The 27,003-nt window shown below is 33.2% G+C and overlaps 4 protein-coding genes across 5 annotated transcripts; 2 read left to right on the top strand and 2 right to left on the bottom strand.

Annotated features, from left to right (window-relative positions):
* Positions 1-2,549: 2,549 nt before the first annotated feature.
* On the top strand, positions 2,550-4,054 carry LOC145014024 (F-box/LRR-repeat protein 25-like). The gene is made up of 2 exons (XM_078972377.1): positions 2,550-3,657; positions 3,741-4,054. Exons 1-2 carry the CDS (start codon positions 2,668-2,670, stop codon positions 3,831-3,833), a joined length of 1,083 nt encoding a protein of 360 aa, XP_078828503.1. The 5' UTR covers positions 2,550-2,667; the 3' UTR covers positions 3,834-4,054.
* A 2,619-nt stretch (positions 4,055-6,673) lies between these two features.
* On the top strand, positions 6,674-11,183 carry LOC145015397 (cyclin-dependent kinase C-1-like). Of its 2 annotated transcripts, none has more exons than XM_078973862.1 (12): positions 6,674-6,859; positions 8,468-8,549; positions 8,677-8,767; positions 8,856-8,885; positions 8,997-9,106; positions 9,222-9,294; positions 9,373-9,493; positions 9,582-9,699; positions 9,766-9,905; positions 9,992-10,049; positions 10,136-10,206; positions 10,318-11,183. In XM_078973862.1, exons 1-12 carry the CDS (start codon positions 6,750-6,752, stop codon positions 10,889-10,891), a joined length of 1,578 nt encoding a protein of 525 aa, XP_078829988.1. In that variant the 5' UTR covers positions 6,674-6,749; the 3' UTR covers positions 10,892-11,183. The 2 variants fall into 2 exon arrangements, with proteins under 2 accessions (XP_078829988.1, XP_078829989.1); XM_078973863.1 differs by lacking the exon at positions 6,674-6,859 and adding an exon at positions 8,015-8,148.
* A 2,255-nt stretch (positions 11,184-13,438) lies between these two features.
* LOC145017701 (kinesin-like protein) lies at positions 13,439-26,947 on the bottom strand. Its single transcript, XM_078975684.1, has 11 exons — positions 26,511-26,947; positions 26,149-26,197; positions 26,003-26,054; positions 25,720-25,883; positions 25,494-25,607; positions 24,962-25,227; positions 24,839-24,885; positions 14,174-14,440; positions 14,039-14,084; positions 13,839-13,914; positions 13,439-13,712 (listed from the first exon to the last, which is right to left on the bottom strand). Exons 1-6 carry the CDS (start codon positions 26,879-26,881, stop codon positions 25,045-25,047), a joined length of 933 nt encoding a protein of 310 aa, XP_078831810.1. The 5' UTR covers positions 26,882-26,947; the 3' UTR covers positions 13,439-13,712; positions 13,839-13,914; positions 14,039-14,084; positions 14,174-14,440; positions 24,839-24,885; positions 24,962-25,044.
* Positions 13,646-14,389, bottom strand: LOC145016256 (uncharacterized). The gene is made up of 4 exons (XM_078974635.1): positions 14,174-14,389; positions 14,039-14,084; positions 13,839-13,914; positions 13,646-13,712 (listed from the first exon to the last, which is right to left on the bottom strand). Exons 1-4 carry the CDS (start codon positions 14,387-14,389, stop codon positions 13,646-13,648), a joined length of 405 nt encoding a protein of 134 aa, XP_078830761.1.
* Positions 26,948-27,003: the final 56 nt, after the last annotated feature.

Raw genomic sequence — 27,003 nt, 5'->3', positions numbered from 1 at the left:
TTTTTTTATTTCCATCGAATGCAAATAAAAAACTAAAAAATTCGGCCATACACGAGAGAGAGAGAGAGAGATAGAGAAAGAGAGAGAGTGTGAGAGAGTGAGGGGAGAGAGAGAGAGAGAGAGTATGTGTCTGTGTGTAGGGATGACAAAGGGTACGAGTATACCGGGTCTTGTGTTCCCCATCCACATACCCGAATCTCCATCCCCATCCCCATCAGGGATTAAAAATCTATCCCCATCCCCTTCTCCATTGGGAATGGGATCCTTAATGGATAATCTGGGATTTTTCCCCATTATAAAGTTTTGAAGTTTTATGAAAAATAACTCAATTATATATTAACTAAGAAAACAAAACATAATAGAAATAATATAAAGCACTATAATTACAATGTCTTCAAACACAAACAATAATACTCAAACAATAACATTCAAGTTTACAAATTAAACATTTTTTTGAAGAAAAAAAAGTCTTCCAAAAATTACATGTTTGATTGTTAAAAAACCTATAATCAAACCTACTAATGTAATCGTCTTTGTGAGGAGTAGTTTATCCTTAGCGTTACTATTGTAACAATCCAAAATTTCAGATAAAAATTTTCATTTGATAATTATACATCTCATTCATATATGTTTTCCAAAATTCCATTACATAAACACATTGTTCAAAAGATCAGAGTATCCAAAACAACTCGTGCGGAAATACTGGAGAGTACACGCTACACCATCAAATCGGACCCTTGCCCTTTGAACCAGAAGTACCTGAAACACCTAACAAAACTGTAAGAAAACGCTTGGTGATTTCCCAAAATACACAAAACACATAACCATATAATGTCATGCACATATACACATAAATATGCCATGGACTCCCTCTATGGTCTTCAACCAGGATGTCATTGGCTACCCCCCATGGTCTTATACCCAAGTGCCATAGGCTCCCCCTCATGGTCTTACCAGGTGCCATGGGCTCCGCCCATGGTTTTCTCGTAAATCAATACATACCAAATAACAAACCCTTGCACATTCAACTATAGAAAGGTCATATCAAGTAATGGGCCGACATTAGTGCCTTCGACCCATTGGTATAGTGAGAAGACTCACCTCAATCTGCTGAACACAGAAGTTGCTTGACTACTAGCTCAAAATCTCACATTAAACAATATACAAATAACCCTAGTAAGGAATGTGGTATGACCTAGACATGGGCCCAAAACCTAAGTCCATGTCCCTTCATAATGGTCCAAAGGCCTTTCCATTACTAATGGGCCTAGCATTATAATCCAATTCTATATCGGGCTATAAGGCCCAAAAGGACCAACATGCCATCCTTGGCATAAAAGATAGATTCAAGCCTAAAACACCATCAAGTCCATGCCCAAACACTTAGGGCTCAAAAGATCGAAATACACTAACGACCCAAGACTTTCTGAGAGCGTACACCTAACGTACCTCTTCTTTACGCTTAGTGTAATGAGCTAAGGGGTTGTACGCACACCATACACCATATTACGTCCATCTTACAAACCATTCATGCACAAATTCCATTAATTGCTTAATATATGCAAGCTCTTCACTCAAATTCTAGATCTTGGTCGATGTAATGGTCCTAAGGCATACTTTATGCCTTTGCATGCTATAAAAGATCCCAACAACTCAATATACTTTATTAAGACCTTTCCAAAGGTCTTAACTCATGCATGGAGCCAAATAAGACATCAAGTTTGCATTTTATACTATAAACAAGTCCAAGAGTCTCAAATCTAATCTTCCTAATCTTTGGAGTTGCCCAAACTCCCAAGAGGTGATTTATGGACTCAAAAGTGGAATCTAACAAACCCTAACTCAACAATCAAGGAGATTAGACAAGATGCAAACTTTTTACCTTTAAAAGCTCCCCAAGATGCTCTAGATGCAGGATCCAAAGACTCCTTCCTTGATTAAGATTAAAACACCACATTCTTCTTATTGAACACCTTATAGAAAAGTCACCAAACACACCTTTAAGCTCAAATCTCAAAGTTCTAGCAAAAATAGGGTTTAAGGAGGAAATGAGGCTATGGAGTATGATTAGGTTTGGTCCAAATGATATAAAGTTGCTTAAATAGGGTGCAAGTCAAGAAATTAGGGTTTTAGTCATATGCCACGTACTTTCTGCGTACATGCTCGTACGCCCAACGTACGAGCCTCAGCCACCCAATGCACATTCACGCGTACGCTAAGCGTACCCAAATGTACACCCAACGTACAGAAGGACCTTTTTGCCAAAGAAGAAATACTTGAGGGTAAACAATGGAATACATGGGTTGGAGTGTTACAACTATGATGTGATTGTATATATGTTTTATAGTAGTAAATAAATTATATTTATAATATTTGGCTAATTATCGATCATTAAAATTCTATTTGAATATGGAAATATATATCATTTTTTATATAATGTTACAATTTCGGACATAGTCTTCTTTATAAGGTTGTTTGTTGTTCCAGGGACTAAAAATGTTAATACACAGTGAAGCCGGGCTAAAAGTTTAAAGGTTGAGAAAGAAAGTAGAAAGCTTCTGATTCGTTGTAGACTGTAGACCGTCATATTCAACTTTTGTACTGTTTCAAGTTTCTCAGGGGAAAGCGACGAGAGCTCTCAGCTCTGTACTGTTTGCCGCCGTAGAAATGGCGGAAGAAGGACAATATCAACCTAAAATTTCCCCAAAACGGCTAAAGCTTGAAGAAATCGTTGAGGAGGGGGGAGACGATCGAATTAGTGTGTTGCCTGATTATTTGCTTCATGAAATCCTCTCTCGTTTACCCTCCACAAAAGACGCAATTAGAACAGGTACACTCTCCAAACGATGGGAACATCTTTGGACTTCGGTTCCTACCCTAAGTTTTACAAATACAGATTATTATGATATCTTTTCTGAATCCCCCCGAAACCCCAACTCAAGGTCCGATTTCGTTTCATTCGTTGACAAAACCCTAACTCAATGTCGCCAATTGAAGCTTAAAAAATTCCAAGTGTGTAGCAGTTATGATATCCGATTTAAATCACAAGTCAACAATTGGGTTCGTTATGCTATAAGTCGGGACGTTGAAGAGCTTGATTTGAGGTTTTGGAATAGGGAATCCTTAATTGAAGTTCTGTTGGATGAATATCTTTTCATCAGTTCATGTTTAACTAAGCTGAGATTATACAGCTGCAAACTGAATCCAAGTGGGGCAATTAGTTGGACAAATCTCAGGAGATTGTGTATTTCTTGGGGGCACATTGATGAAGATTTGATTGAAAACATATTATCTGGTAGTCCTGTATTGGAAACTTTGGTATTGAATTACTGCTATGGTTATAGGCGTCTGGATATTACCTCAAAGAGCGTTAAGAAGTTGGTGTTCTCAGGATACATGGATCTTAGTAGTCTATTTGGTGTCAATATTATCGAAATCAATGCTCCTAATATTTCATCACTAACAATCCAAGAGGACTCGGTGTTGAATAAGCTGTTGTTGCTAAATGTATTTTCTTTAGTTGAAGCTAACTTGGATTATACAAATGTATCTCAATGGGAGACAATGTCTGAAGAAGAGGAAGAAGAGATGCTTAAAGGATTAATGCTAAATCTTAGCCATGTCAAGGAGCTTAATATTGGGGATTCTTGTTCAAAGGTAAAATTTCTATTTTTTGTTGTCTTCTATTCTCTTCTCTTCTCACTCACTTGTATTGTTATTTGTTACTGTTGTGTTGGTAGGTTGTGTCTCGTTTGGAAGCAAAAGGTTTTGTATTTCCATCAAATATGAAGTTTCCTGTTATTCGGCATTGGTATGATAATGATTCAGAGTGATTCATTTCAGTTGAAATGGAGGTTGCTGATGCTTTGAATTCATGTCATGTTTAGGCATTTTAGTTAAACATTTTCTGTCTGGTTAATGCTTAATTAGTTGTTACTCTAGAGCCTTTGTTTTTGTTTCTAATCTTTGTAATGGCATTTTCTTGAGCAAAATGGTCAAATGTTCCTTTGTATGACTTATGGAGAAATTATCTAACATGTAAATAATTGCAGCAGACTTTGGATTGCATGCTTCTTGTTTTGGTAAGTGTGTTGATCGATAAGTGCAATTATCAACCATTGATGGATTCTAAAGCTCAAATGGAGTTTAGAAAATCGAAGCAAAGTTAAAAATCATCGTTAATTTCATGTAAACATGTTTAAAAGTCGACTCCACCATTGATGTAGCTTTGAAGCTTAAAAAACTCATTTGTGCTCAAAATCAATTTAAGAGTAAGAGAAATGAAGTAAGATTAGCAATGTAATACTCAAAAACTAACTTGAAACCTCAATCTAACAATACGAACATGATTGATTTTCAGATTTGGAGTTTCCTCCAAATCTTATCTCAAAGTATTAAGAGGTTGAAGATGGATTCTACATTTCCAATGCCTCAAACTCAAGTCTAGCACCATGGCTTTAGTCTTTTTCAAAAGTTTGAAATCACAATGGATTAATCTTTCTTTTTTCTTGTTTTGAAGCTCTAATGGTGAAGAGGAGATGATGACTAGCTTTTGAACTCTTAGGCATTTAATAATTAACACCCTCAACTTTCCTATTCTCACTTCGACCTACATTTGATTTTAAATGACTAGTCTCTTCATATCATATATTTACATATCTAACCCTTCTTAGAAATGTTTCTAACAAGGTCTTCAAAGAGGTTAGTTAGGAAATTTTTTGGTTAAATGCTTAAGTTTTACAAAGTTAACAGTTTTAGTAGTGCCTCTGGCTACGTAAAACCTTGATTTATCCTTAATAAATCATTCTAATGACTTTGAAACTCTAAATTTCATTAACATAAATCCATTTAATTAATTTCTATAATTAATTTTATTATTTTGTACATAAATCAACTATTTTCATTTATTTTCAAGACATAATTCTATATACCAAGTATCAAGATTTTATTTGTCTTCCATGTGGTTCTGACGTCCGGTCTTACGAAAGATATACTACTACATGATGGGTACACCACTCCAATGTAGTGGTTTTAATTTAATAGTTCCGTTTACTTCACATTATTTTATTTACTTATAAAAAAATAAATTAGTGGCATGTATGAGTAGAAACCTTGGATCTTGAAACCTTAAGGCACATGGGATTGTGTCGTGAAGGTGATCGTGAAGACAAACATTCTTCATAACGAGCTGATAAATCAAGCATTACCAGGTAGTTGCAAGGTTGAGAACTGAGCATATATTGTAGTCAGTTTGACACCTGAAGAGCTAGGCTAAAAAAAAACATCAAAATTAATGTTGAATCATGCAACTCTTACCATTGGAAACAAAACATGCTTTGTATCATACTAATAAAACCATATATATTGAGTTGTTATGTAAACAACCACATCAACGAGCAACATTTACTATAGTGGGGCAAGGAACAAGGACCTAAGTTTCGTTAGATATACATGTCAATAACTCATAGCTCATGGCATGTATCCATTTGGGATCCTATAATGCCTATAAAAATGAATGAAGTCCTAAGGACATGGTAGTGTTGTGGAGTTTTAGTTACTAAATTGTTTTTAATAATGTCATGTTTGTCATGAGTAAACATAATATATATATATATATATATATGTGTGTGTGTGTGTGTGTGTGACGGTTTGGAGGTCAACAATGGTGTTTTGGGCCTTAAGAGGCGACAAGGAAAGTATACAATCTTGATAGGGGAAAGTTTATATGTGAAATATAGGTCGAGGATGTATCATATGTTGGGTTTGGGGAAATGGTGTGAAGAGAGTCGATAAGGAGGATGAGGAGGGGGGGGGGGTGTTGTAGGCTACTTTAGGGTGACTCGAGTAATCGACAAGATACATGTGCCGAGTATGTGAAATCATCAAAAAAAATCATGAGATTGGGGTTGAGGTATAGTCTCAGATCAAAAGACTAGGATTAACTCATCAAAAAGTCAAGAAAATCATAAGATAAGGATTGAGACATACTTACAGACCCAAAAGGTAGGAAAGACTCATCAAAAACAACATGACACGTGATGATAGTTTTATTGGAGGATTGATCAAGACAACATAAGTCATGATGTTGTGTATATATGAGTTTTTTAACTGAAAAACCGAAACGGAACTAGTTGGAACCGATTAGTGGTATTCGGTCCGGTCCCCCCCACTTCATCATTTTCAATTTTCGGTACCGGTCTGGGCTGGTTTAGGTACCAAACACCTTCTTAGACAACACATTTCCTAGTATAACAGAACTGAAAACCGGTTGTAAACGATTAGTGGTATTTGGCCTGGTTCTCGGTTCCCCATTCACGCCTTAATCAGTTTTTGATTCTTTCGGTTCCAGACCTATTTACATCTCTAATGTTGTGATAGGCACATGAGAAAGATGCACCGATATGTTGTGTGATCTTATGTAGATTGATAAAGTGTGGGTAGATGACACATAAAATATATAGATAGAAAGATGGTTGATGATTATGAAAGAATGTACAACAATTAATACTGTTGTAGATAGACATAAATGGGACGATGTTAAATAGACTACACAAAAAATAAAATCCCATTACATATATTTAACTGATTTTATCAAATTTGGGCATAAAATATTATTATTTGAGGTTGACCTAGATTGGACATTTGCTACATATAAATGCGCACTACTGATTACGTATAAAAGAATTCGCAAATCATCAGGCTGCCGTTTCTACAAAATCCTTTCTCCTGTAACGAGAGAAAGGGGAGCCATGGCTGGTGCGGCATATGGTCAGCTTAATCTCGAAGAATCGCCATCATGGGGTTCTCGAAGCGTAGAGTGTTTCGAAAAGCTTGAACAAATTGGTGAAGGAACATACGGGTAAAAAATTTCTTGCCCTAATCACAGCATTCTCTTCTTTTGTGATACTATCGTTTTTCCCCTATTGAATTAATGCATCTTTTTATCTCTGGACTCATTATTTGTGTATATATGGTTCCGATTTACCGATTGTGCATAATTATTTCTAGTGTTGAAGTACTTGCTGCTTAATTTAACTTGATAGTTATGTGTATACCCTTTTTATTCGGGAAAAGGATACATGTGGAGGGCTTAATTTGAACTTGATTATCGATGTGGATTTGACATTCTCAAAGGAAAAGAATCAAAAGATGCAAAGTACATTTACCGGATCGCACAAACAAAGAATAGAATAGAATAGTTGTTGATGATGCTATGCGACAGAATTGATTTCAGTATTGCATTTTTCCAAATTAAACTGCAACTTCTTTACTCGAATTCAAAGGTATTCTAAATAATAGATAGATCTGGTTTAGTCATAGAGGAGGAAACTTAGAAGCAGCCATCAGTCTTGCTAATCATAGTTACTAACTTGCTATAGAAAGGCATAAATAGGAGTAGAGAAGTCTATGTGTCAAGTGGATTACACTCACAAGTCCTTGTGTATTTGTGTTTAATAGATCATAGATGGTGTCTCTGATGTCAGCATATGTATTATTAATTATGAAAAAAGATGCTCAAGGTTTGCGGGAATTACTGTGTTCTTCTTCAAATAGCTCAAGAAATTATCAAATTCGGCATCATAAAATCTTGATTCCTTTGTGCAAACTGTTGGTTAGTTATTAACATGATGAAACAAGATCTATATGACTGCTGAAATTGTATCATTACCTTAAATGTATCAATTTGGTGCTATTATAGATTTATAGTAATATAAGGTTATCTGTTTCATTTCATTTAGATCTTCATCTTTAAGAATGCGCAAAAACACCCGATAATCATAGAGTTGTAACAACATTAAAAAGACAACACATTAGCAGTATATCACCAATTTTGGATAGAAAAAACATATATGTATAGCTAATATTTGGTGGTTGATGATGGAATGCTGACTCTAAGAATCCTACTATTACAATAATACATGGAAATGAGTTGGGTTCTTAAAGTTATTTGCAGGAATCAGATTCTTGTTGAGACCTAAAACAGATCCAAATACAAAAAATGGTCATTTGGGAACTGTTTTTGAGAAAATGTGTATTTCATGCTCTTTTTAAGGGAAGATTGAATGATTCCCCTTTTCATCTGTGATGCCATTGCTAATGAAAGTTTCTTTTGTTAGGTGCTGGAAATGCCAATCTAGAAAAATTAAGGTGTCTTGGTTTTTTATAATATTCAATTTCTTTGCTTTCTTAAATGATTTGTATAAAGATAGTTTATCCAATTAAATATGCATCTAAATGTTCCAGAGCCTTAAAAAGGGATCCTGATTTTCTTCAAATCTGGGTGTTTTGCCTTTTTAATGAATATTTTGAAAGAATAGATTATTAGTTATTTTCCTATCATCTTTTCTTATTATCTGTTACCTTTTTTTTTTTCTTATCTTAATTCGCAAGTTAATAAATATATTGATCTAAGGCTTTGTTTATACTTTTCACTTATTATTGTTTTTCTTTTCCATTTTACTATCAGTCAAGTATACATGGCCAGAGAAATAAAAACTGGTGAAATTGTTGCATTGAAGAAGATACGTATGGACAATGAAAAAGAAGGGGTATATTTTCTTTCATTATTTCCATCCATTTTTATGTAAAAGTTCTTAGATATGAGATATCACTTCTTGTAAAACAATTATCACTCTTTTAATTTTCTTTTCATTATTTATTCCCTTCTTTCCACAGTTCCCCATCACTGCAATTCGTGAAATTAAAATTTTAAAAAAGCTACAGCATGAAAATGTCATCAAGCTAAAAGAGATTGTGACTTCATCAGGTACCTAACTTCCATTTTTTTTATTCACAAATACTTTGACCAAATGACCATTGACTTATTATTTTCAATATATCTGTTGTGTTTAAAGGTCCAGAGGTGGATGAACATGGGAAATCAGGTGATTGATTATCTTCATTTTTCGTATTTCTTTATATCTCTCTTAGTTTTGTGTTGATGTTAAATTGTTAATTGTTATGTATGATAATTTTTTTTTTAAAAAAAATTACAGGTGGACACAAGTACAAGGGTAGTATATACATGGTTTTTGAATACATGGATCATGATTTAACAGGACTTTCTGATCGCCCTGGACTTAGATTCACAATCCCCCAGATCAAGGTAATTAATATATCTTTAATTTATTTATAGGAGTTTTTGAGTTGTTGTGATGTGTCAAAAAAAAAAAAAATTTTTTTTTTACTGAATGGTGAGAGAGTATTTTGTTTTGTTGCAGTGTTATATGAGACAACTGCTCACAGGTCTTCACTATTGTCATGTGAATCAAGTACTTCATAGAGATATAAAAGGTTATTTCCGGAATTAATTCTTTAATTATGAATTCTCTAGAGTCTAGTGTCAATAAATAATAATAAGCATTTATTCAGGTTCTAATCTTCTGATTGATAATGAGGGGAACTTAAAGCTTGCTGATTTTGGGTTAGCTCGTTCATACTCTACAGATCATAAAGGAAATCTCACAAACCGTGTTATTACTTTGTGGTATAGGTAACTCACCTGCTTAATTATACTATACATTTATATATTAATAATAATAAATTTAATTTCAATTGTGAGTGTTTATGAATTTGAGCAGACCTCCTGAATTGCTACTTGGAGCTACAAGATATGGTCCATCAGTTGATATGTGGTCAGTTGGTTGTATCTTTGCTGAACTTCTGCATGGAAAACCAATCTTAACTGGCAAAAACGAGGTTACTTTTAATCAACATTTCTTTTTTTTTTTTTAATTTTTTTGTTAAAATATAAATATATTGCAGCCTGAACAATTGAACAAGATATATGAACTTTGTGGGTCCCCTGATGAGATAAACTGGCCCGGAGTTTCAAGAACCCCTTGGTACAGCAAGTTTAAACCAAGCAGGCAGATGAAGAGGCGAGTCAGGGATGTTTTCAGACAGTTGAGCTCTCTCCATTTATTTTTATTTTTTTAATTAAACAATAACTCCAACTTTATTCTGCTTTCTTTTCAATTTTTATCCACAGCTTTGACCGTAATGCCCTTGAGTTACTAGAGAAGATGTTGACTCTCGATCCTTCACAAGTACACTTTCTTTCTCTTCCACCACAAACTCACTCTAATTTCTATTATTACATTTTCTTCCTAACTTTTAAATACCATTTTAATAGAGGATTTCCGCAAAAGATGCATTGGATGCTGAATATTTCTGGACTGATCCCTTGCCTTGTGACCCAAAAAGGTATTTATCGTCTCCATTTGATAAGTTTTCTAGGGCTATTTTCGTCTTTTACATATAAGTGACATCATGTCATATTGTCATGTGTGTTTGTGCTGTTGATGTTATGATCAGTCTGCCAAAGTATGAATCCTCGCATGAATTCCAAACAAAAAAGAAAAGACAACAACAGAGACAAAACGAAGAAATGGCAAAAAGACAGAAAGTCCAACACCCACAGCAGCACGCGCGATTGCCACCTGTCCAACAATCCGGTCAACCCCAACCACAGCACTGGGCGGGCGGGCATAACAACCACCCGATGGGAAACAACCCGGGTCAACCTCCATTGACCGCAGGTGGACCTAGCCACCATCAATATGGAAAGCCTCGCGCAGCTGGGCCCAACCGCTACCCGCCAGGTGGAAACCCTAACCCGACCGTGGGTGGTGGCGGGTATTATCCGGATCGGTCAGCGGGTCAAGGTGGTGTTGGGTTTAGTGGTGGGCCGTATCCTCCGCAGCCTCGTGCGCCGGGTGTCAGTGGGCCCAGGGGTTCTTCGGGTGGTTATGCGCCACCGAATTATACGCAGAATGTTCCGTATGGTGGTGGGTCTGGGGCGGGTGGTGGTGGTGGTGGTGGTGGTGGGGGTAGAGGTCCTAATGTAGGGGGTAACCGCAACCAGCCGTACAACTGGCAGCAGCAATAGTGGTGGTATTCGGGAGGTGATTAGGAGAAAGTTTTGGAAAAATGTTTAATGGGGGAAATGAATGAACATGTACAGTTTGTTTTTAGGTTGGAAAAGTGTTGTAAGATGGAGTGGTGTTTTTTTGGCTAAACATTATGTCGTGTGTTGTCTAGACTCAGACTCTAGATTGGGTTTCATTTATTTTTGTATTTAAGTGCTATTCGATTTGACTTGCTAGAGGCCTCACAAATGTCATTCAAAACGATTTGATGTAAAAAGTTTGGAAAATGACATTTTTCCGTTTAAGATTCTACTTTTTTTACAAACTCGTTTTTGTTTGCTCCCTCAAGTGTCGTTATGTTTTATATATATATATATATATATATATATATATATATATATATATATATATATATATATATATATATATATATATATATATATATATATATATATATATATATATATATATATATATATATATATCGAAGTTATGTTAATACTTCGAGGGAAAAAGAAAAAAAGCAGACAAGACCAATTTTAGTATAGTGTCAAACTGAGTCCAAACACTCCAAAGAGGGATTGAGTCCAAAAAAACCAATTGTTATGTTTGATATGGAGTAGAGAATGAGGGACTCGGTCCAATAAATTCAACAAATTCGGTCATTGCTTTCCAATTGATGGACCGGGAGAAAAAAAAAAAAAATTCCCATTTTGTTCTATTATTTTGGCATATGCCTCCACTAGAGAAACCAAAGAAAGCTATTGCCTATCGCTTTTGGTCGATTTGTTGCTCCAATTTGCTCTCGCTCTATTCAACCACCATCGTCTTCTTCAATGGACACACTCTTGTTCCCCATAGATTTCTTCTCTACGTGGTTTGTTTCATCGTTTTCGGCTGACAATTTCAAAGAGAAGTCAAAAGGTGCATCTGATGTGACTGAATTCGTCTAGGTTATGATTTGCTCTTGAACAGTTTGTGGCCAATCGTTAAAAAATGGATGAAGAATTCGTCCACTTAATGATTTGTCTTCGTCAATGAATTAGATTTTGATTTTGATGATTTTGTTTCGTGATTTCAATATTTAGCTGCGTCCAACACTCCATCGCTGAATCGAATTACTTCAATTTCTTACGAATTTACTCCGATTGCTCAAAAAAAAAAAAATCTTAGAGAATTTTGTTTTTATTAAACCTTTTGATATTGATATTTTTTTGGAGTTAATGAGTTAAACTCTTCATATCAACAATTTTTTTGAACTTTTTAGAATATATGAGTTTTATGTACAAAGGTAGACATTCAGGCTTATGTTTATTGGTTTCATTGGAAGATTTTATAATTGGAAGAAAGAAAAAACGTGCATAGATACAAAAAGGCAAGATGACAAAAACAATAATGCAAATTTAGTTAGAAGATCAACATAGATACAAAAGGGCAAGATGACAAAAACAATAATGCAAATTTAGTTAGAAGATCAAACTGAAAACACAATCTTAATACCACAAAAAGCTGAAAGCAAATATCACAACTCCATATAGCAAGCACACATACATTCTTTGTTGCTATTTTGAAGTGGTAAACTGGTAATGAATTTTTTTCATTGAAATTCTTTGTATATATTCATGATGTAATGTTATAAACTAAATGGTAAATTATATAAAAAAAATATTATAAAAATATTGTTTGAGGGTAATATAATCATTTCACATGCAAAATCAAACAACAAGTTTCAGTCAGAATTTAAATCAGTTAGAACTCAGTCAGTTCTAACCCAGTTAGCAACTATCAAACGAACCTTTAAGCATAAATTAGAAATCACAATTAGAACCACCCATATAAATGATACCATAGTCAAGTCAGCCGAGGTATTCTTGTAGCACCACTCCCTCCAACTTTATAAAGGGATGATACTTCAATTTCTTACGAAAGAGCGAGAGAACTTCTCTCTCTTCCTTCCACTTTGTCTCTATTGAGGTGTTTTTTATTCACACGATTTTTTTTTTTACTTTTGGCCATCAAAATTTACAATTTTACGTTTTGACCATCAAACAAAAACTAGTTAGGGTATTTTTGTTATTTTGTGAGGAATCTAATATAAATGATACCATAGTCAAGTCAGCCGACATTATTTGAAAATTTCAAAGTTGAATAAACATTATTGATTCGTTTTAACATACTTGAATGTCCTTTATGTGTATTGCCTCCAAAACTATAATAATTTAAAAAAAAACAATCCCCACCCATCATAATTTTTTTTTATTATTATTATTTTTTTTTGCCTCTGGTGATGCTTGACAACAATTGTGTTGCTGAAGTTACAAGCTTACTTTTACACCCCTTTTTCCTTTTCTGATCACTTACTCATTTAGAATCATTGTGTTGTCATTTATATTCTTATCGTGAATTTATAACTTTGCTTTTCAACTTTCAGAAGCCATATATCTTTACCTTTTAAATCACTTTCATCAATCTTGTTAATGAAACACATTGGTCATATTTACTCGATAAAAATCCATTTACATTAGAAAAAAAAAACATTCTGTCACATAGTTTTTCTAAAACAAATATTTTTAACACAAAAACAACATTTATATTAATTAGATTTATACATACATGACACTATCCTCAAGTTATCTACATCTGAAAGCACAAGATGCTTCAAAACATTCAAAAACAATCCTAGCAGATGAAAAAACACAACCCTAAACTAACATTCTCTAAGTGAATGAATATAAAGTAAGTTTAAGTTTTTATATATGGAATGGATAGAGGCATCACCAATCACCAAATTGTTTAATTCTGAGTGTAAGATATATAAGTATAATAGTTCCCAAGCTTGACCTGAAAAATACAAAAACAAAAATGTTAAGACTACATAATTCTCTTTTTTCATTTGTTGATTTATAGTCTTATTAGTTATAAACAGAATGTTGAAATAATAGCATAATATGTAGATTCTCAACTTACAATACTGAGAACAGAAGAAGAACTTTTCTTGAATTGAAGGAAGAAGAACGCTTGTATTTCCTCATTCTGGGTGCCTCTACATCAAGGAATCAAATGAATTAAGCGCATAATCATAAAACAGACTAAAATCCACCATTTATGATCCATGAATTCTAATTTGGTAATTTAAAAAATGGATATAAATTAATATGGTGAAGTACCTCGAATAGAGAACTTGGGTAAGATCAGGTTGTTATTCATCAGCAACTGCATGGAGATGGAGATAATTAATGCTTATATAGACCAAATTGAACAAACAGTATGAATATTCATATTATATAATTTTCTTGACTCACCATCTGTCCTTCCTCATTCTTTAAGTCACCAACAGTTTCTTGATTGATTCCAGGTGTCTCTGACTTCCCCTTCTCGATATCTACATCTTTTTCAATGCACACAGAATAAGGATCTTCTACATTTTCCACCATTTTCATGACAAAGGTTTGGGTATTCATGAGTTGATCATCCAAATCCAATGAAAGATGGCTTTTAATGAGCATGTAATCGTCCATGGAAGGAGCTTGATAAAGCAACAAGAGTAGTATATAATAAGAATCAGAATCCTGCATCCATCCAAAATAAGAATTTCCTCAAAATAGGATATATGGTTAAGCAATGTTCAGATTTAGCACTCATATAAGGTAATAATATGATTGCACAATGTATACGATGATCGTAGACGTAATTATTACAGAATGGCACCAGCTGACATAATACTGAGCCACTATCTCTATCACAATTGTAATTAATATTCATCGGACCCACAATCTCTCGAAATCAACCACCAAGACCTATCATACTACTGTCTACTGAAAACCTGAAATGAATACCGATTCAAAGAGAATCGATTGGACCGAAATGATGCGCAGTTTCCAGTATCAATTTGGGGAAAACTCGATAAATTAGGAAATACTAGTTATATTCAATTACCTTTACGGAAGCACGTTTTCCAATAACATGCAGTTTGCGATTTCGATTACGATGAAGAAGAAGAAAGTTAGACTTAAGTTAAGTACTTAAGTTAAGTTAAGAAGGTAGATATATACTGCATCAGTTTAAGAAACGAGAATAGGAAATGCAGAGCATGAGACGTTGAATTCACCTATTGAGTTGATTGACATGGATTAGAGTTTAGAGAAGGTGTAGTGTAGGTAGGTTGAAGTTTAACCTAACGAAAGAGATAAACAGAATGTGTGATGAAGCTAGAGATGAGTGACGAGGAATACATGAAATATGTGAAGAAGGTGTGTTTGTTGACGGTGTTGATTTGGTGTGAGCATTTTAGAAAGAGAGAAAGAAAGAACAGAATGGTCCGTGGGACTACAGTAGAAATAATAAATAGAGTAGATTACATTTAAAATCATTTCTATAGTTTAGTACTTTAGTTTAACTTTTCTATGTTTTATTTTACTATTGGTAATTTTTATGGTTTTATTTTATTTGGATTTTACTATCTGAGTCCAAATAAATTGACTATTATATTTTTATTTATTATATATTTTGTTTTCATTTTTATATTAAGATGAAGTATGAAGTACAAGAATGGTCCATGTGGTTAGGAAATGAACGTGTATCTAGTCTCTTATTTTTTTTTTAATCCAATCGATTCTCAATGTTTGATTTTGTAACGTGTCTAGTCTTCAATATAATTCTCAATTTGGTTTTAGAGTTAAAATCCCCTATGTATCTAGCATATTAGGGTATTTTTGTATTTTCATTTTCATGAAATACTACCACCGCTTTAAGAAATAGAAGAGTTAAGTTATTGTGTTGTCATTCTCTCCATTACACATAGTCGTATACCAATCACATGCACGATTACGATTATCTTAACGTGAAAACCCTAAGTACAACGACTTGAAGGTTGACAGATTGCAATGGTAATATGACACATTCATTCTCAAATGACAAAAACTGATGTTGGTGAATGATATGGTATGTTTCACCAACTTTTAGTTGTTTGTTATTGATTGTAAAAGTTTAAAATAAAACTTAAAGTGAACTCTAAACCTCGAAAAGGAAGTATATCCATGTGAATAAATTTGTTTATTTACGATACATGGATACCTTCTCCATTCATGACATTGATGAAATGATGGGAGAACTAGGGTATGTGTGAGAAGGTAATATGCTTTAATATTACTTTCAAATACCTTTTGGCGATTTAGATAACAACCCTGCACTTTTTGATTTACGATACATGGATACCTTCTCCATTCATGACATTGATGAAATGATGGGAGAACTAGGGTATGTGTGAGAAGGTAATATGCTTTAATATTACTTTCAATTACCTTTTGGCGATTTAGATAACAACCCTGCACTTTTTGATACCTTGGAGAATGAGTTAGACAACGATTTAGCCAATGACCTTATTGTGGAGTTGGACAATGAACATGTTGTGGAGTTAGACAAAGATTTGGATAATGGTCCTACACCCACTAATCCCTTGGAGAATGAATTGGACAATGATTTAGATAGTAACATATACCTTATGTCAATTACCCATTTATTTGGAAACAATGGAACCACTTTTGCACAATGGATTGGATAATTCTAATAGGTTTTGACATCCCCGTTTCACGATCAGAAAATACTGATTTATTTATGCTTATTTAAAATCAGAGTATCATTTTTAAAGAATAATATTACGAAATTTGTTCCAAAAAACATGATAATAATAATATCAAAGCATTTTTTTAATAAATGTATTTTATTTATATTGAAAACGTTGGAATGTCATTGTCAATACAATACATAATCATAAACGAATATAATACAAGCCATACACTATTTTATCTAAACTACTAACCTATAAGCATCCATAAATTGGTCATCATAACATCACAATTGTGCTCTAGTGCCACTACATGTAGTACAAGAAACTGAGTGGTTAGTCTTGGAGATCTGGTGAGCATATAGGGTTTTCAACTCACTATAATTAAATTATATATTTTCATCAAAACATTCAATCCGATTACCCTTTCTCGTTATACTCACTTTCTATCCCTAAAGCATCTAATTCAAGGGACCTACTGTAACATACTGATGATGAGGTATTTTCAATTTTAACCCTAAGTATGAAATAATGTTGCATTTTAACCCTTAGGTTTGAGAAAGATTGCAAGAATGGCCCATAGTGGCATTTTGGTAATTTTAGCCAGGAGGGTAGTACGTTGAGCATACGTTGTGTATGTTAGGTGTACTCAGGCGGACCTAAGTACACTGGGTGTACACCACGAATGCTGGGCGTACGCGGTAAGTTCTCAAACCCAACATACGTGGTAAATCCTCAAACCCTAATTTTTAGGGTTTTTTTTTCCAAATATAAGCATCATTATCTCTTATTTCTCATTCCCTCACCAGCCTCCATCTGAGAAAATTGGCCCTATATCTAACCCTAAGTAAGAAGAGTGCATCTTGAGCTTATCTTTGTGTTTTGTGGCATTCTTGAAGAAGAGTAAGGCGGTGAGAAGAAATTGGAGCTTGAAAGCAACTTGGATATGAGATTATCTCCTTGCTAGCAACCTCCAGGAGGTAAAAAGTTCATAACTTGATCACCCTATCTTATAGATCTACCCATTTCTTCATTTTGGGCACTTTTAGTCCCAAATATGGTGATTCTTGAGCATGGTATACTCTTAACCAAATAAGTTGTCCTTTTGGACCTTATGAGGGGTCTTGAGTCATAAAAATGTGGTCTTGATGCTTAGTTTTTATCCATGCATGCTCTAGAAGGTCTTAAGGCATTAAGAAGTTGGGATTTTGTGTATTAAGCACTTAATGGACATGTAAAGTCATAAAGTTGGAAACTTTATGACTCTTAGTGGTATTTTGGCCTTGGATTTGAAAGTTGGATGTGAGAGCTTAACGCATTAAGCTCTTATGGAAAAAAGAAGATTCTGAGCGTACACTGCACGTATGTATTCAAACTCCCGACTCCGGTCAAGGCAGGATTATGCCCTGCGTAGTAGCTGAGTATGCCCCGCGTACTCAAATTAGTGGACCAAGTGGACTCCTTGACCCGTTGACTTTGACTTTAACTTTGACCAGGGTTGATCAAGTTTGACTTAAAGGTATTTTGGGAATTTAGAGCAGTGTCCTGTTCATCTATCTTTTCAGACTGAGAGGTGAGTTTTACTCGTTGTATTTGTGGGTCGAAGGCACCAATTCCAGCCCACTAGATTATGTATCCTAGTATATAGAATGTTGTTATGCGATAGTGATCTGTAGACCTGTTTGTAAGTCTGTGGACTGGTCATATGATTATCTGTTTATTTGATATATGCTATATGTAATGTATATTTCATCATTGTATGGTTGGGTTAAGGCGATGCTGCTTTGTGAGGAAGCCAACAAACCTGAGAGCAAGCCAGGCATAAGTTGTAGGCCTAAGGGGCAAGCAAGACTTATGTTGTGGGATCAGGAGTAAGCCAGACATGAGTTGTGCATCAGAAGGCAATCCAGACTCATATTATAGACTCAGGGTACTTTGGGGGACTCACTAAGCGTTGACTTACAGTTTCAGTTTTATGTTTTAGGTACTTCAAATGACCGTAGGAAAGTAAATGTGTGATCACGCACATCTTCTTGGTTTTGATGATACTGATTTAGGACACTCTGATATGCGATTTCTACTTTTGAGAACAATGTTTTGTAAATGTTTGGTTTTGGTTTGGGTTTTTATCTGAAACAATGATTTTTTTTTTTGTTAAAAAATGAAAAATTTTGCTTTGATTTTTGGGTGTTACACCTATTATATTATCCTTTGAGATCTTAATGGTGTTTTGGTCACTTGAATGTTTAAGGAAGGCTTTGTTGAGCTAAGTATTAGCTAGCAAGCTCATCTCAATCTCATGGTGCATCTTCTTGACTCTTATAAGCCTCCAAGTTCTCATCTTTTTGGTTTACTTTTTGTAGATCTAGGTTTTGAACTCATTTCCTTCATTTTATGTTGTTATGAATGGTTGATTTTGAAAAAGTTGGCTACTTTATCACTCCCTGGGGTCCCTTGGTCATCATATGATTCAGATCTAGTCTTTAATGATGATTGGTGCGATACATGAAGCTTTGACTCTATTTCTTAACTATTTTTTACCTAGTCTTGAGAGTGACATCCATTGGACATGCATATCCATAAAGTAAGGGTTTTTATAGTTCATTTGAAGGTAAGGAACCCTTTTGGAAGGTATGAGCAAATGACTTAACGAATTAAGTCATTAATGAGAAAAATGGTTTCTGGCAGTAACCACGACGTGGCCAAAAGGTCACTACGTCATGGTGGGGTTCATCCTTTTGATTGTTTTGTCTGGACATGCTCACGATGTAGCCAAGAGGTCACCCATCGTGTTATCGGTTGACTCGGTTGACCGTTGACTTTTGACCAATTTGACATTAGGTCAAACTTTAAGGATTTGGGTTGTTGTCTAAGGGTTTGTTCTGTGTTTGGTGTTAGTCGGTTTGCAGTTCTGATCAGTGCAAGGAGCAAGAGAGTGTTGTTGTGCTTCTTCGGTTCTTCGGTTCAAGTGAGTCTTCTTAATATACCACATGTGACATTGTATATCCTTTGTATATAGTGGTACTGTTAGGTACGGTATGCTAGTTGACTAGGATAACTCTTTGTTATGCATCTGTAGTGTAGGAAACTTGGTGTCATGGTATTTTAGACTGATATAGTCTCGCCTGAGGATTATGTGATACTGCTAGATGTCACGATTGGTTAGGGTAATAATAGTATTGATTGTTTGTTGAATGATTATCCTAGGGGTTGTATGTAGTTAAGTTGGATAGCATGGGAACTCTTGGTCTAAAGCCTACTGCATGGTTCTTGTTTCATTTATTACTTTTGGGTGGATCACCTGTTCGGGCAATTATACAGAAAACCAGGATGTATCCCCCGAAAATGGAGTTTGGGTTGCGCTCATTATGTATGGTTGGATGGGGGCCATATGTGAGTCGGGATTGGCCCGTTACGTATGATTTATTTATGTGGATAGGAGATCTGGTTGCTCAATGTTAGAGTCGATGATTTTATGTTGATGCATTATATGTATGGTGGAATATGTGGTATACTGGGGAACTCACTAAACTTTATGCTTACAGTTTTAGATTAAATGTTATGTAGGTTGTTCGTGAGAAGAGTTTGATGGGACTTTACACACGTATCAAAGATACCGTTTCCACGGTTTTGTAAATTCAACTCTGATAATGTATGATCTCAATCAAACAAATGTCACTCATTGGTTTTCTAGATAAGGATTTTAACTGGTTGATATATTTTATAAATGAAAAATCTCTCTGTAATTTTGGGACGTTACAGTAACCCATGGTGTGAAATTAGAACATTCAGATGCATTTACATATTCATTATTGCTTTAAAGTTAGGTTCACAACCAGAAAAATGACTTTCTTGGTCTTGATGGTTCTTTCATGAAGGGTCATTCTCAACATAAATTCTAACAGTGGTGGTAAGTAGATTTGGTCTTTCAGTTTCTTATTGTTATGATTTGGTTTATTGGACTTTCATGTGCAATTTCCTTACATACGAATTGCAACATAATAATGACACATATCCTTTGGCGGGTGTTGTTGAAGCAAAAAAAATATTTGGCTTTGACTTGGGTTCGTTTGTATGAATTGGTTTGATCTAATCCAATCAAATGAATTCAAATTGATTTCGATTTTCAAATCATTGATCCAAATAGTCCAAAATAATTTCAAATCTGATTTGATCCAATTCAATTACAATTTGGTTGGATCGGTTTTTATAATATGGTTTTCAAAAACTAGAACATTTTAAAATGACATATAATTATAATATTATCTAATTTTACAGAAGAAAGAAAAACAAATTACTTAGTTGTAATTTAAAATTTATAAACAACTACTAAGAAAGTATATTATAGTTTAATACTTTATGGATAAAAAACTTTTGAGATAAAATACATATATATGTTTTGTATTAGGTGAAACTTTTTGAACCCATTTGAAAAAATATATTACAAAATTAATAAGTAATTATAGATATATTAAAAATAAATAAATAATAAATTGGTATTCGGTTTTTTTGGACTATTTGGTTTTTATTTTGTAAACCAAACCAATACGATATCCAAAATAATAAATTTGTTTTGTTGAAAACCACTCCCAAATATTGAACCAAATACTCCAGTAAAAAATGTCCAATCGAACAATTCCGTTTTAACCAAATAGTAAACTATATTGGTTTTTAACTTGTCTCGATGACGATTTAGGTTTGCACACTAATTCGAATTTCACTTTTATAAAAGATAGACAAAAGGTAACAAACATCTATATGCAATTTACATATATAAATTCATATTTACTTTATTGGTAGAGCTATTTACTAAGTACTAACAAACGTTTATATGTAATTGGTAGTGGTAGGGTGTTCTATCTCAAAATACAAGCTTGTTTCCCTGGGCAAAAAAATCGATATTATCTTCGTCACAATCGTGAGAAGATGAAGTTGTATTGGAAGGGTAAACCATTGAAAGATGAAAATACCCCAGGTGTGCAAGGCACGTGAGAATTTAACTGTGAAATCAAGAAACCCCAAACAAAAAGTGAGTTTTTGATTAAAATAGTGTTATTGAAAAAAATATTTACCAATTTAGTATAGATTCAAAAATATTTATCAAACTAGTGTTTTTCTTGTTTTTCTTATATATTTTCATTTTTCTTGTTTTTATTTTATTTAAATATTAGGTTTTTTTTTAATTTCAGTTTTTTACATTTTTTTTAAATATCAATTTTTTATTTTCTTTATTTCAGTTTTTTTCTTTTTTTAACATATATTTAACAGAATATAAAAAAAACACACAATCTCATGCATTATTCGTCAATTAAAAATAAAATATTTTAAGATAATTATGGACTTCGGTAAGAAAAAAAAGATACCTTATTACTTTCTCTTTTGTAAATAGAAATCAAAATAATAAATAATCTTTGTGTTCACGAAACTCATCCTCATTACTTAAATTACCTAGGAGGTAGTGAAGAAAAGGAAAAAACATTTTAAATAGATATGTTGTGCCTTTCTTTTTAATATTTTTATAAATATTATGTCTAATATAGTTATATGGGTTTGTTTGTTTTTATCTGTTTCAAAAGAAATTGGAAAGAGTAGTTTTGCTTTTGATAAGTTTTTTAATATTAAACTGATTTAGACTTCATCAAAATATAAATTTGAATATATATGTAAATTTTTTAATTTTAGACGGATATATATATATATATATATATATATATATATATATATATATATATATATATATATATATAATTTTGAAATTTATAAGGATATTAAAGTATTATTGAAAGTTGGCAATGACTAACATAATTTATTAAAAGACCATCATATCATTTTTAATATACGTTTAACCTAGATGTTTTGACGTCATTTAAAAATTAAACATTGTATTACTAGTAGAAAGATTTCTATCGGAACGAAAAAAAATCTACGTTTAATGTTATTATTTGTGAAGGATGACAATAATCATTTATAATAGTGTAATAAGTTAAAATATCTTATTTTTAATTGATGATAATGCATGAAATTCTGTGTTCTCTTTTTGTTTTTTATACTTTTTGAAACATACTAAAAAAAGTAACAAAATCATATTTAAAAAAAATAAAAAACAGTAAAAAACTGAAATAAAAAAAACAACATTTAAATGAAATAAGAACATAAGAAAAAAACGCAAAACAGAAGAAAAATGAAAAAAACACCAATTTGGTAAATATTTTTGAAACTATATTAGATTGATAAATATTTTTTGAAACTATATATATATATATATATATATATATATATATATATATATATATATATATATATCCGTCTAAGATTATTTATTATTTTGATTTCTATTTACAAAAGAGAAAGTAATAAGGTGCATTTTTTTTTCTTACCGAAATCTATAATTGTCTTAAAATATTTTATTTTTAATTGAAGAATAATGCATGGGATTGTGTGTTTTTTTTATATTATGTTAAACATATGTTAAAAAAAGAAAATAAACTGAAATAAAGAAAATAAAAAAATTGATATTTAAAAAAAATGTAAAATACTGAAATTAAAAAAACCTGATATTTAAATAAAATAAAAACAGCAAGAAAAATGAAAATATATAAGAAAAACACTAGTTTTGGTAAATATTTTTAAAACTATACTAAATTGGTAAATATTTTTTTCAATAACACTATTTTAATCATAAACTCAACAAAAAGTTAAATCAGGGACTAAACAAGCAAGCAAGCAATCCCACCACTTTTTCCATTCTATTGCGATGATAGTCCCCTACCCTCCCCTTTCTTCTTCCTGTTTTGCCATTGTTGCTTGTTGGAATTGCTTGAAGTGAAAAACGTAGAACCAAACAAATACATGAATTTGAAAAAGAAAGAAAAAACTCAGCACGAATGTTGGGTCTTTGTACAAACAGGAGATGAATTCAATACTTTCTTACATTAAGTCTTAAGTTTCTTGTTCTTCATAACCATAATCTCAAACTGAATGTTGTTGGAAAGTGTTTCGATTGAGTTTTTATATAATTTTTGCTGATTTTTGTTAGAAACTGCGATCCATTGTGATTCTACTCAACTAGATATTCATTTGAATAGTATGATATGTTGTACTGGTTGATTGTAATAATGTAGGTTCGCTTTAACATTGGATGTTAGGGACATGAGCAGCTTTTAAGAGGTTGTGGGTTCCATGCGAATCGTACTACTAAATAATGAGAAAGACATTATGTCTTTTACCTCTTTTATTTTATGCTGTAGTTGACAAAGTCGTAAGATACTTGCTACAACTATACGACATGTTCGTTGATACCTTTTTTATTTTAGGTTACATTTATTATACTTCATTTTTGGGTTAACAAATTATAATTTACAAATGGTAGATATTAGAGTGATTTTTAAGGAAAAAAATGTAGCCTTGTGCCTTGAAAATTACCCATTTATGTGAAAATGTATTCTTTACTGATAACAAATCAAACACGTGAAATTGAATAATTACCCAAAAAGATAAACTGGCTCATTGGTTTAATAGTTCCAAATAAACATGCTCGTTTATATACCACTTCCAAGAGTGCATTATTTTTTTAAAAAAAATAAAACAATTGTTCTTTGTTATAGTTTGTCATCATAATCAAATATTGTTGATTACTTATGAATTCAAACAAAATGTTTGTAAGTCAAACCAACCCGACCCAAGTCATTTGACATGTTCTTAGTTACCACCTAAATTCCATAATATAAAGAATTAAATTAATTGTTCTAAGAGTAATTTTGTAATCATAATCACTATAATTATTTATTTATGAAACCTCATTGTCGATAATCCATTTTGTTTTGCGTCGTCTCCAAGCAGTAACAAGTTCGTCTTTGTAATTACTTGGTTTTTGAGAAACTGGTGATGCATCTATAAACTTTACATTCCTTTCCATTCCGACGTGATGACTTGTCATGAAAATGAGCGACTTTTCGCTTTAATTCATTAGGTATGTGTTTGGTATAAACTTAAAACAAAGAATGGAATGTAAAGAAAGCGTATGAAAAAGTGTTTGAGTTTTCATTTTGAGATCTCATGTATGGAAGTTCACACCTCAACCACTAGACTTCCATTGTGGAGGCTAAGGGTGCGTTCGATTGTAGAATATTGTTTTCATTTTTCTAGAAAACGTTTGAGAAAAAACTTGGGTTTTCATTTTTAGTTTTCAATATATGATGGTTTTAAAATGTCATCCAATAACATTGAAGCGCAACTCCATTGAGATGGAGAAGAAACAAAGAATATTGATGTAAGCACAAATTTAAATAAAATCCTGGAAACATACTATAATTGATCTCCAAGAAGAACTTATGTGCTATGAATTTCTCATCTTACTCAAATTTCATCTACAACTGCATAAATAAATAAATAAATAAAAACGAACCTTGAGTTATTTGAGAAAGCTTTACTTCTCAGCCTCGGGTTTCCAACCTACATCATGCAAAAGTCAAAATACCACTTCTCTTTCTGTTAATAAATTTATTAAAATTAAAATAACAATTCATACCTCACATTTTACAAACTAAGCTCTCCATTAATCTATACATAAAATTTAGCCTCACCATCATATTGTAAAAAATATGTTTGGGATTAAAGCATATAGTTTTCTTCAGTTGGTAGTTGCTTAGCAAGTGAAACAAGAAAACGTGTTAGGTGTCTTTTAGCTTTCATTAATCCTACATCTTTTTCTCCTTCTTTATTATCCTCTGATGATGATGTGGCATTAACACGATCTTGCATAGAGCAGAAACTTCTAACAAGTTTGCGTAACTCCTGAAACGCAAGACTATTCGAGATGAGAACAAAGTTTTATTTTAGATTAAGTTACAAATTTGGTCCCTACGCTTTACACAAAATTGTAATTTCAATCCAAATTCTGAATCCTCCTTAATTATTGTTGCGGATACAGTCCATGTTGTACGCAACCAAATTCCAACCTAGGGACAATCTGAAAACGGGGACTGAAGTTTGATTTTTTGGAAAACCATAGGGACCAAATTTGTAATTTAGTCTTGAATTTATGGAATCGACTAACTTACTTGACGATCAAAGTCAACGCTATTCAGAGAGTAAATCTCATTAGTGATATCGACGTCTTTGTTAACTAATCCATCAAACCACCTGGTTGCTATATCATGGTAATCGCAAGACTCCTGATATGAAATGTAAACAGATCAATAATTATATTTAAACTTCAAATCTCTTTTAAGTTTTTAACTAATTAATTTTATCTTATTGTATATTCTATAATAATATTTAATATACCTCCTCTTCTTCCTCATCGGTGATTTCTTCTTCCTCTTCATTGGCGTCTCCGATACCTAATTTATCTGAACCAGATAACTCCTGAAACTTTTGAACATCACTGTCTTTCATTGCTTTGATCAATCCTTCCATTAATTCAGGCTCCACATCACGCAATAATCTTCCTATAAAGAAGTAGTAAGTAGTTAAAACTTTGAACAGAAGTGAAGTCAAAAAAATGAACACTACATATTCAGACCTATCGTGTGTATAAATTAGGAAAAGTATGTCATGCAATTCATACCAATATAACTGAACTGCCTTCTCTTCCCCTCCCGAACATCACGACCTAATCTCTGTAGTAAATTAGAACATGTCTTTAATTCTTTGTCATCATATTAAACCATATATGATCAGAATTATAGTAGTAGATCTATTAATTAGTCTCACCTTCACCAACATGAGAGCATCAAACACTTCTTTTTCAAGTGAAACCACTCTACACAGTAGACAAAAAGAAAAATAAGCTTTACTAAACTTTCACGCAAGATAAAAATAAAGCATCCGTTCAGGTGGGCTTTGACAAGCATTCTTTATCAGAAATCTCATTTGCAAAGTGCATGTTTAAGGCTAATGAAACACTAAATCGATCTGAATATAAGAATTCAATGAGAAACTCAATTGGGACATTTAATGAGGCAGTAGTATATGAGTGAAGTTGGTAGAATTTCAGTATTCTTATGCATTTGTATTCGGCTACACACATACTGCTTCACTATTTTACTTGAAACCGAGAACTGTTTGGATTTTACCTGAGGATGCGTTTAATTTGAGAATCGTTTAAGTCGGCAAGCTCCATACCCCAGCGAAAAGAGCGACGAGCCTGTCGTTTCTTCTCGTTCCGGCTCTTCCGTTCTGCATCTGAAGAATTCGATTCGTTGTCGCTCTGACTGAGTTCGGGCGGTAACGGGGCGTCGGCCGGACGTAGACCGCGGGATCGAGACAAATGGAGATTCTTCCGGTGGATAAGAATTGAAGGACTTGTTCCCGTAAAGAACCGACGGTGTATGAATCCTCCGGTGGAAGAAGTCAACACTTTTGAGTCGACAAGAGAGTTTATGCAGCGCCGGAAAGGCAATTTGGACGCCGGCGAGACGATTAGCGGCCTGACAAACTGAGCCATTGGTCAGCTCGTTGTGAGTTGGTCCCAACTCCGGAACCCCTGTAACCTAATCAACTACTATTGAGGCCCAATAATAATTTTACTATAAGGTCCATAAGGATATAAACAATAGGTAGAGGGCC

Source organism: Lactuca saligna, chromosome 9, assembly GCF_052625555.1.
Source record: "Lactuca saligna cultivar CGN05327 chromosome 9, ASM5262555v1, whole genome shotgun sequence".
In the NCBI taxonomy this organism is placed as follows: Eukaryota; Viridiplantae; Streptophyta; class Magnoliopsida; order Asterales; family Asteraceae; genus Lactuca; species Lactuca saligna.
This window is presented reverse-complemented; position numbering and strand designations above follow the sequence as displayed.

Coding starts and splice junctions, on each gene's coding strand:
- LOC145014024 (XM_078972377.1), top strand. CDS start 2,668: ATGGCGGAAGAAGGACAATATCAACCTAAAATTTCCCCAAAACGGCTA. Junction 3,658..3,740: donor TTGGGGATTCTTGTTCAAAG/GTAAAATTTCTA, acceptor TTGTGTTGGTAG/GTTGTGTCTCGTTTGGAAGC.
- LOC145015397 (XM_078973862.1), top strand. CDS start 6,750: ATGGCTGGTGCGGCATATGGTCAGCTTAATCTCGAAGAATCGCCATCA. Junction 9,906..9,991: donor GTCAGGGATGTTTTCAGACA/GTTGAGCTCTCT, acceptor TTTTATCCACAG/CTTTGACCGTAATGCCCTTG. Junction 10,207..10,317: donor TTGCCTTGTGACCCAAAAAG/GTATTTATCGTC, acceptor TGTTATGATCAG/TCTGCCAAAGTATGAATCCT.
- LOC145016256 (XM_078974635.1), bottom strand. CDS start 14,389: ATGGACGATTACATGCTCATTAAAAGCCATCTTTCATTGGATTTGGAT. Junction 13,915..14,038: donor ACCCAAGTTCTCTATTCGAG/GTACTTCACCAT, acceptor TCCTTGATGTAG/AGGCACCCAGAATGAGGAAA. Junction 13,713..13,838: donor CTTCTTCTGTTCTCAGTATT/GTAAGTTGAGAA, acceptor TGTATTTTTCAG/GTCAAGCTTGGGAACTATTA.
- LOC145017701 (XM_078975684.1), bottom strand. CDS start 26,881: ATGGCTCAGTTTGTCAGGCCGCTAATCGTCTCGCCGGCGTCCAAATTG. Junction 26,055..26,148: donor ATGCTCTCATGTTGGTGAAG/GTGAGACTAATT, acceptor AATTTACTACAG/AGATTAGGTCGTGATGTTCG. Junction 25,884..26,002: donor AAGGCAGTTCAGTTATATTG/GTATGAATTGCA, acceptor ACTTCTTTATAG/GAAGATTATTGCGTGATGTG.